This window comes from Clupea harengus, chromosome 11 (genome assembly GCF_900700415.2).
Source record: "Clupea harengus chromosome 11, Ch_v2.0.2, whole genome shotgun sequence".
NCBI classification, from domain to species: Eukaryota; Metazoa; Chordata; class Actinopteri; order Clupeiformes; family Clupeidae; genus Clupea; species Clupea harengus.
In genome coordinates this window covers 17,184,624-17,194,623 of record NC_045162.1, presented here as the reverse complement: position 1 = coordinate 17,194,623, position 10,000 = coordinate 17,184,624, and the positions used below count along the sequence as shown (strand labels likewise).

At 47.0% G+C, this 10,000-nt stretch overlaps 1 protein-coding gene across 6 annotated transcripts in view; it reads right to left on the bottom strand.

Moving 5' to 3' along the window:
- Nucleotides 1-10,000, bottom strand: part of adgrb1a (adhesion G protein-coupled receptor B1a) — an 85,783-nt gene that overhangs the window by 49,587 nt on the left and 26,196 nt on the right. For all 6 annotated transcript variants that reach the window (XM_031575790.2, XM_042709101.1, XM_042709103.1 and 3 more), the window contains exon 2: nucleotides 9,220-10,000. This exon is cut by the window's right edge and continues 246 nt beyond it. In XM_031575790.2, coding sequence (XP_031431650.1) covers nucleotides 9,220-9,985 — 766 coding nt within the window. In that variant the 5' untranslated portion in view covers nucleotides 9,986-10,000. The remainder of the gene's footprint in view (nucleotides 1-9,219) is intronic.

Genomic DNA, 10,000 nt, shown 5'->3' with positions numbered 1-10,000 from the left:
AAATGAGACCCCCGCCAGCCATTATCTCTCCGTGTAGTGAAGCTACAATTCAGCTCCTGTTAGATATCCATTTCAAGTAACCACAACACCACCCCCAAGCTACCGGTAGTGGGCCCTTCAGCCAAACCACCGGTGCCTCATGGTGCCGCCGGTGCACAGAAGCATGAGGAGTTAACATCTGGGGAGGGAGAGGGTGTTTTTTTTATTCCCAGCTTACTGCTGCACACCTGATTCTATTAACACCTGCTTCCTCTGGACCCAGGAAATCCCAGTCAAATCATTATCATCCTCCAGCAAAGCCCTTAAGCACCTGACTCCTTTCTACTCCAAACTAACTTTAAATGAAAGATGCTCCTCCTTATTGAAATGGGTTTGAAGGTGTGAGTATGCCTCAGAGATATGCCAGTGCATGAACAGATAAGCGGTCTGAACGTGGCAGTGGTGAACAGTCCTGGGGGGTGACATGAGCGCAGAGGCAGGCGTTGGGGGAAGGGTAGGGGGGGGCATTCTTCAGCCGCCGGCGAGAGTCAGCCGATCCGACGTTTCAATTCGGAAGATGGATGCCTCCTCTTAGCGGAGAGGAAAAAAGAGACGGATCAAAAAGGAGAATCAAAAGCACACCTCCGCTAAAAGGGTTCAGATGGTTCCTCCACTTTCCCTTGGAAAAATAACCACGCTTTTCTCTCACTCCTCCCCAAGTACATCCATCTTCTGCCCAGAAAGGGTTATTGATAAGAACACATACATAAGCATTCATGTTCCACAGCCACACACACACACACACACACACACACACACACACACACACACACACACACACACACACACACACACACACACACACACACACACACACACACACATTCTTTCTGTTGCACAACCTCAGACACAGACAAACTGTACAGTCCCGAGACTGTACAGTACACGGGATCTTGACGTAAGAGTTTTGTTACGTTGAATGCCAAGTCTCCTGATGGTACTTACATGCACCTAAATATTTAACTTCGATTTCTCTGTTCCTATGGTAAAGGTTTTGTTTATGGACTTGGAGGGGAATGTCTGAGTCTGAATAGGCTCTCCAGGGAGTGTGGGAGCAGAGAAGCCAGTGTGTTCCCTAATCCCCCCCCCCAAATCTAGCCCACAGAGCATGCTTACTCTCGCTCCCCACCTCCCTCCTCTTCTCACCTCTTCTTCCCTCTCCTCTCCTCTCCTCTCATCTCCTCTCCTCTTCTCACCTCCCCTGCCCTCTTCTCCCCTCCCCTCCTCTCTCCTCTCCTCTTCTCCCCTCTCTTCTCATCCCCTCTCCTCACCTCACCTCCTCTCTTCTCTCATCCCTTCTCCTCTCATCCACTCTCCTCACCTCACCTCCTCTCTTCTCTCATCCCTTCTCCTCTCATCCCCTTCCCTCCCCTCCCTCCCCTCCCTCCCCTCTCCTCTCCTCTCCCCTCCTCTCATCTCCTCTCCTCTCTCTTTCTCCACTCTTCCATCTCCTCTTATCTGTCTGGCTTAACAATAACAACTGATGCTGTGTGCATTATCTTTTTTTTCTTTCTTCATTCTTGAACTCACCTCTCCTCACATCATTTCACAGCTCCTTTCCTTTGAGTCGTCGCTCGCCTCCCCCCCTCTCTCTTTTCTCTTCTATCTTTCCGTCCATGTCCTCTTTCTGCCTCTGCTTCCCCTTAACGCTTCTCCTTCTTTTCTACTTATTTTTCTCACCATTCATGCTTTTTTTTCTCTTTCTCTGTTTTTTCCCGGCTTCAGCAATTTCCCACAATTTCATCTCCTCCTCTCTTTAAACCTCTCATGCACTCTCCTTTGCTCTAAGCACTGCTCGTTTTTCAGAGGTCGTACTGAAGCATTTGCGTCATTCAACTTTCCACCTTTAACGATAGCATGAATTAAGATTCTCATCTTCAAATATAGCATGAATTAGGAGTTCTCATCTTAAAATATAGCATAAATTAAGGTTCTCATCTTAAAATATAGCATTAATTAGGATTTCATCTTAAAACATCTTGCCTCTCTTATCGGCCTCATGAATCCCTGCTACCATTTGTTTTATTCTCAGAAAGACTGCTACACACACACAGCTTTTGTCCCTGCTATAGAACTGAGGCACAAATATCAAACCAATGAGAAGATCTCTTCTGTCTCTTCTACTGGCTTAGAGGTACTGTTACTTATTTATAGATCACTCAAAGCCTCAGAGCCTGAATGTGTTTCAAATGTGACATTCTGATAGTCTGATAGGTGCCCCCCCCCCCCAGCTCAGGGGCTGGTCATCTAGTAGGCTTTCAGACTTGCAGCATGCCATGATGTACACACACACAGAACAAAGGAAGAAGAATTAGTCACTAACATGATATGAATTTTTTTCTGAAGCTGTTATTCTGTGAAATATATGCATCAGCTATTCATTCTGCTTCTATGGAAACAAATTGGTAAACAGTGTGGATTGCCTTGTGGATACATTTCAGTTCTTTCTGTAGATAGGTGTAATTTTGTATTTCATAATTATGAACTCGTAGTGATAAGCTTCATATCCTTTCAAATAAACCTATTGTTTCAGCAGCTCCTTGTGTGGATGTGAAATCCCCTTGAAGAAAGCCACTATGTGTATTCCCTGAAATTGTAACGTATTTCCTATCAGTCTTCCACTCTCTCCTGCCATCTGATCGCCATTTTAGTTTCCTTGCATGTCCTGGCAGTCTGATCCCTTAGAAGCAGTCTGAAGCTTATGACTAACAATTAGTTCCTTACAGCTAGGGATTTGGATTTTGTAACGTACCGCCTAACATTTCAACATGGTATTTATTTATAGTGCAAATAGAGATGAAAAGCGTAAAAAACATCAAAACATTAAAAACCTTTTCAAAACATACTTAGGATCCTGATGTCCATCCTATATGAGCATTCCCAAGGTAAAACAGAGCTGTACATAAAGCGTGCTGCAGGCCTAAACACACTCATGAGAAACACCTAATGAACAAAGCCTTCTGTCCCCTTCCAAAAACAAACAGCTGCTTGCACAGTAGAAGAATGTGTACAAACAGAATATCCTCATTGGCTCTTGGCAAACAGCAGCAGTGGTGAAAATCTACACTGTGGGCTCCTCAGACGCAATTTGTCTTCGTTCTGAGACTGTTCAAACCGGCTCAGGTCCCAGACAGCCTCAGTCTACCATTAAATGCTCCGCTATCTGTCTTAGGCAAGGAAGGAACTCGCCTTCCAAGGAAAAAAGTGGAAAAAAAAGAAAGAGACGAGAAAAGGAGAGAAGAAAAGAAAGGAGAAGAGAAGAGATGAGATGAGATGAGATGAGAAGAGAAGAGAAGAGAAGAGAAGAGAAGAGAAGAGAAGAGAAGAGAAGAGGAGAGGAGAGGAGAGGATAGGAGTGGAGAGAAGAGAGGAGAAGCAGAAAAGAGGAGAGAAGAGAAGAAAGGGGAACAGAAGAGCAGAAAAGAAGAGAAAAGAAGAGAAGAGGAGAGGAGAGAAGAGAAGAGGAGAGGAGAGGAGAGGAGAGGAGAGAATAGATGAGAAGAGAAGAGAGGAGAGGAGAGGAGAGGAGAAGAGAAGAGAAGAGAAGAGAAGAGAAGAGAAGAGAAGAGGAGAGGAGAGGAGAGGAGAGGAGAAGAGAAGAGATGAGAGGAGAAAGCACTGGAGAGAGACGCTTACAGCTGTGCGTGAGGTGAGAATGAGAAAAGCCGGCATAGAAAAGGAGTGTGAGAGAGGGTGTGAGTGGGAGAGCCATAATCACAACACGTCCGCACACACACACACACGCACACACACACACACACACACACACACAGACACACACACACACACAACAACACACACACGCATGCATGAGTCACAGGTTACAAGTTACTTCAAGAGGGTAGACACCAAAAGATGTTTAAATTCTTTTCACCTTCTCACCCCTTCATCTTTCCCTCCTATTAATTACAAAGTGTACTGATGTCTGCAAATGAGTAAAGGATAAAACACACACTCACTCACTCATACACACACACACACACACACACACACACACACACACACACACATACACAGTAGACCAAAGGCTGTCTTTTATTATCACATGCAAAGTAGGAGCAGTAAAATTGCTTAATTAAAACATGAATTTTTAATCAGCCCTTGGGCTCCTCAATGGGACCAGCAGATAACACGATGAGAAAGTGAGAGGGTAAGCTAGAGAGAGATGGCAAGAGAAAGAGAGAGAGAGGAAGAAAGAGAGAGAGGGAGAGAGAGAAAGACAGCATGAGAGAAACAAGCCCATTTTGAACAGAGATCCCGGTACGTCGCCATTAAGAAACCCCCTCGTTATGACGGCTTTGCTTGTTTGCACTCAACGAAACAAATGAGACAAATCTAGCGTAATGCTGCCCCAGTGTGTGTTTTAGACAGCACGCCGCTGTTCCACTAGCAGCAGCGTGACATTTAACATCTAACGGCTAACGTGACTGATAACGCCCTGTCCGACACAACTCAAAAAATGACATTAGAGTGCCACTTGAAAATATTCCCATCTTCACTGGGCCGCATCATTTGATCAATTTGACATCATTATCAATACAGCGATGAACGAGCGAAACAGAGACGTCGTCTATATCATACAAAACCTTTTTAAATGCATGTGTGGCAGCGCGTCAGCATGAGCAAGAAAAAAGATCGTACATAACTACTGATAGCCTGAAGATAGAGGGAAAATGCATAATTATGCATAATATAAAACGTAATACATAGAGTTATACTATTATAATACGTAATACATACAGTTACGTAATAAATAGAGTTATACATAACAGCGAGGTGGAATGAGTGGACAGGCTGTTTGAGTGTAAAGGGGGCAACAGACAGAGAGAGAGAGAGGCGCCAAGGCCGAGAAGGACAGACTCTGTCCATCCTGTTGTGATCTATACTGGCTTAACATAGATTTACTGCCCTGCCTCATGTAGGATGGAATGATCAGGCTACTAAGAAAATCAAACTGCCCCCCAGGTGGTCACATACACATGCAGTCCTGCGGGAAAACACACGCCCAAGCACACACAATAAGCTCCGGCAAACACGCTCTCCCAATAAGATCAATCTCATCAGTGGACTTAGCATGGCCAGAGAGGCTCCGTGTTACTGTGTGTGATGGTGATGATGAAGGCATGCTGATGTTAGGGGTTTGTTGTTGCTTCATCTGTATGTGCACATGTATCTTTGTGTTTGTGATTTACATGCCAGTCTGTGTGTTTGTACATGTGGTTTTGAGTCTGTGTGTGTGTGTGTGTGTGTGTGTGTGTGTGTGTGTGTGTGTGAGAGAGAGTGTGTGTGTTTGTACATGTGGTTTTGAGTGGGTGTGTGTCTCTGAGAGTGTGTGTGTTTGTACATGTGGTTTTGAGTGTGTGTTTCCTCTGAGAGTGTGTGTTTGCCTACTTGCTTGTGTACATGTGTGAGTATGTTCACTTGTGTGTGTGTGTGCCTGTGTGCATGCGTGTGTGTGTATGTGTGTGTGTGTGTGTGTGTGTGTGTGTGTGTGTGTGTGTGTGTGTGTGTGTGTGTGTGTGTGTCTGTATGCGTGAGCGTGTGTCTGGATTTCTGGGGAGAACGGTGCTAATGCATTTCATTGGGCTACGCATTCAGCGCGTTCTTCACTCGGGCGCCAGTCACCTTAAATCAGTCAGTTTCGTGGCATCAGAGCGCCGCCACTTCAGAATGCCTCGCAAGGAAATAGATGGCCCGCCCATTCATCTCACTTAGCCAAGCTTTCACAGAACATCTGAGCAGAATGCAAAAAATGTGAAAGTCATAAAGAGCTTTTTCTCTCTTCATCTCCCTCTCTCGTTCTCTTTCTCTCTCTCTCTCTCTCTCTCTCTCACACACACACACACACACACACACATACACACACACATCCACTTTCCCAACTGCCTCTTTTCCTTTGTCTCTCTGTCCTTCCTCAACTGTTCTTTTCGCCCTTCCATCTCACACATACACACATACACACACACACACACACTCACACACAATATCTTCTCTCCTTAATCCTCTCTTTCACTCCTCTCCTCTCTCTTTCACCACCCCCTCTCTCCCTCCCTCTCTCTCTCTCTCCTCACCTCACCTCCCCTCCCCTCCCCTCCTCCCTGTCTCTGAAATGCTGTATTTAATCTGTCACAGTGTCTCCCTCCTCGCCTTCCTTCTCTGCCGAATGAATCCACTCAGCCTGCATGTGGCCATGCCTTCCAGCAATGGGTCAGTACTGATAAACACTGGCACAACCACACACACACACACACACACACACACACACTCACAGACACGCACAACACAACACAAACGTGTGTACCCAGATGCTACCAAACCTCCCAGCATACTGCTTGTGTGAGTAAACTTGATAAAGCGTAACATTTGAGTTACACTTCAGTTTGGATCTTTGTGAGCATGTATGTGACAATGACAATGACACATTGTGGTACAAGTGTATTTATATATACGATGGTGTGTTTTATGACGTTAATTACGTGTTTTATTATTATTTTATTACGGAGTTGGGGGAGTGTGATAGTAATTCGAGAAAAAAACTCAGAATTTCTGAGATTGAAGCCGTACATTTACAAGAGAAAAACTTGGATATTCCAAAATTCTCGGATATCCTCAGAAAGTCATGAATTTGTAAAATTGAAGTGGTAAATGTATGAGAAAAAAAATGGAAATGTTACTGTTCCTGTCTAACTGAGAAGCTACACATCAGCCACTGTGTGTCCAGCATTGCCACTGGGCATCAGCCACCAATAGAATGCTCCCTTTAAAGTCAACCGAACCAGCTGCACGTCGTGTCCGATGGCAGCATCCAGGCAGCATCCAGCGTGAACATTCACCTTGAACCAGTTTCTGGAGGACTGAGGCTAAGGCTTTTGTGAGAGGAAGAAACAGCCTATAGCCTGCCCAATCAATCACTTTTGCCTTGGATGTTCATGATGACGTGCTATTAACTTCATTTAAAAGCCAAGAGTCTTGAGGCCCACACGTTTGACAGCCATGTTCCACAGCCTACTGTCGCACCTCCTCACTAACATGTAGTCTGTGTGGAGCATGTTCTGTTTACTGCTGGTGTCTGTGCCCTGATGAGGTTGATTCAGCAGTGCAAATTGAAGCAATGTGCTTCTTTGACAAAAAAAAAAAATTGTCATAAATTTGTGAGTTTATTTGAGAATATCTGAAGTTTTTTTCTGGTAAATTTATGACTTTAATCTCAGAAAGTTTTGGTTTTTTTTCTTGGCTTATAATCCCCTCGCCCAGTCCTGTCATTTTTTTCCTAACTCTAACATGCCATTGTATTTATTAGTTGGCATGTGATGGTGTGTGGAATGTAGTCTACATGTCTATTTGATGTGTGTAATACAGTATGCAAATATGGTGCATATACAATGTATGTGTGTGTTTATATATGCAGTATGTGTGTGTGTGTATGTGTGCATGTGTGTATGTGTGTGTGTATTTGCATGAGACATGGTGAAAGATCTATCACTGCTCTTGTGTGTGTATGGGCCCAGAGGCAGAGAGAGCTGCAGTGCCTCAGGACGCTTGGTCTCCGCTCTGCCCCTCTTTCAGCAGCCATCCCTCATCTCAGCTCCTGCTCCACCCCTGCACCCTCCACCCCTCCACCCCTCCACCCCTCCCCAGAGACGGCAGCTTGGCCCCTGTCCAGTGTCCACTATCAATCTATTACCATCTCTATCTCTATCTCTTTTTCTGTCGTTTGCCTCTACACTTGCTTTCTTTCATTCTCTCAATCTCCCTCTCCTCCATATCTTCCTCTCTCTTTCTTTCTTCCACTCTCTATCTCTGTTTCTTTCTCTCTCATTTTCACTGTTTTGTCTCTCTCTTCACGTCATCCGTCTTTTCTCACTCACCCTATTTAATTTCTCTCTCTCTCTCTCTCTCTCTGTCTCTGTCTCTGCCTATCTATCTGTCTCGACTGTCATTTCTCCCCCATCACGGTGTCATATTTGTCTGTTATTCCTCCCTCTCCTCTTTGACCCGTCTCCATTAGATTTGACCAGTGACTGAGAAATGTGATGATATCACTGGAGGAGATGACATGGCACAACCTGACCTGCTGCAGCCTCCTGCTCTCCCTCTCTCCCTCTCCTGACACACAGTAAGAGCAGGGAGGACTCTGAGCTCCGCCACCGGTCAGCCCTACCATCTCTGAGCAAGGAACGACACCTTTCCCATAGCCTCTAATGACATATTCAGTCCATGGGATTCAAATAAATAAATATGTTTAGTTTCACATCCATTGCATCAAAAGATGTATAGATTACCTTACGTGTGCCATCTTGACTGAAGTTACTGCTTATTCTGGCTGATAATAGACTAGACGGCTAAGAGCTTATCACACTGTTTTCAGTGTAAATATGTACTACGGGTCTTGTTGTGTCTTTGTTGGTTCCCTTGTCCCTTACACCCCCCCCCCCCCCCCGCCCCCCCACCCCTCACTCCCCTGATAGAGGGTCAAATGACTGACGTATATACCGTCTCTACAAGGACAGCAACAAAACCATGACCTGGAAATCAAGCTCCAATAACATCCACCCCCCACCCCACCCACACACACACGAGACACACAAAAAACTCCAACCAGACCCTTCAATCCACTCAACCTCCCCCCCCCACACACACACACACACACACATCAGAAAGGCCCTGCTGGTATCCTCTGACACACAGCAAGCCACAGAGCCTCCAGAAGGTAGCTCACATATCTGCGCTCCGATCACGGCAGGCCTCCCTGGGCTCCTGCATGGCGCCATGCGGCCAAGGTCAAGCCGCCCGCCGAGATCGGCTGAAATTCAACACCCCCCCATCCCCACCCCCACCCACAACACGCCTCCCCTCCCCTCGCCCCTGCACTCCTCCACGCGCTCCCCTTTTTCTCCTCATTTAATCTGTTTTGGGTTTCTCACCTCGCTACCTGGGCTTGCAGTTAGCAGACCTAGGTCGAAAGCTGGAGGTCACAGATGACACATTCTCCATCTAATCTAGTCTGTGCATTTTAAGTGCAGATTTTATACTTTCAAATACGTTTTTTTTCCCCCTCTTCTTTTTAAGAGATGTACATTTTTTTATCTCTTTGACAAATACTGCACACTCAAGGTCTGCCAAGGTCGTGAAACTGCACAGGTTTTAAAACAAGCGGAGAAAGAACCCGAAAAAACTCACCGCTGATCTCAGCGTTGGCCGCCGCCTCCTTCTCGCCCGTGATGCAGTTCTCCAGGAAGACGCCTCCGCGGTAGCAGCCGGCCGCGGCCTCCTTGCCCGGCGGAGGGGTGTCCCAGCACTGGCAGGGCGTCTGCATGATGCCACAGGGGTGGCTGGAGGTGCTGGAGGCGAGGCAGTCCTCCAGCCACTGGCACAGCATCTGGCACGCCGCCATGCTGGGGTTCCTCTTGCCCACCACCAGGTACTCCACCTTGAACCGGCCCTCGCCGGAGCGCGTGCCCGGCCGCGGCAGGTTCTTCCTGATCTGCAGGTACTGCTTGCCGGCCTCCACGAAGGCCACGTGGGCCGACTGATCGCAGAGCCGCAGCACCTCATCGAAGCTCTCCGTGCCCAGGTAGGTGCGTGTGGCCTCCAGGAAGGAGTCGAACTGGAAGGAGCGCACCTGGCGCGGCACGCAGTCCTCCTCGGGCTTGGTCACTTTAATGAAGACGGTGTAGCGCCGCGGGTCGGGATTCTGCAGCGTCCAGGAGCAAGGGGTGCTGGGAAAGATGGCCGAGGAGTTGAAGAAGCCAAAGAAGCGGTTCTGGACCTGGGTGGAGCAGGTGTCTGACTCGGGACCCGAGGGTGCGCTCTGGACCGGCACCAGATCCAGCGGGAGCAACACGGCCAGCAGAACCAGCATGAACCAGTACTGGGTCCGTTGTGTTCGGTGCATTGTGGGTATAGTGGAAAGTGTGAGGGACAGACAAGTACAAGGAAGGAACATAGAGTTGTTCTCCGC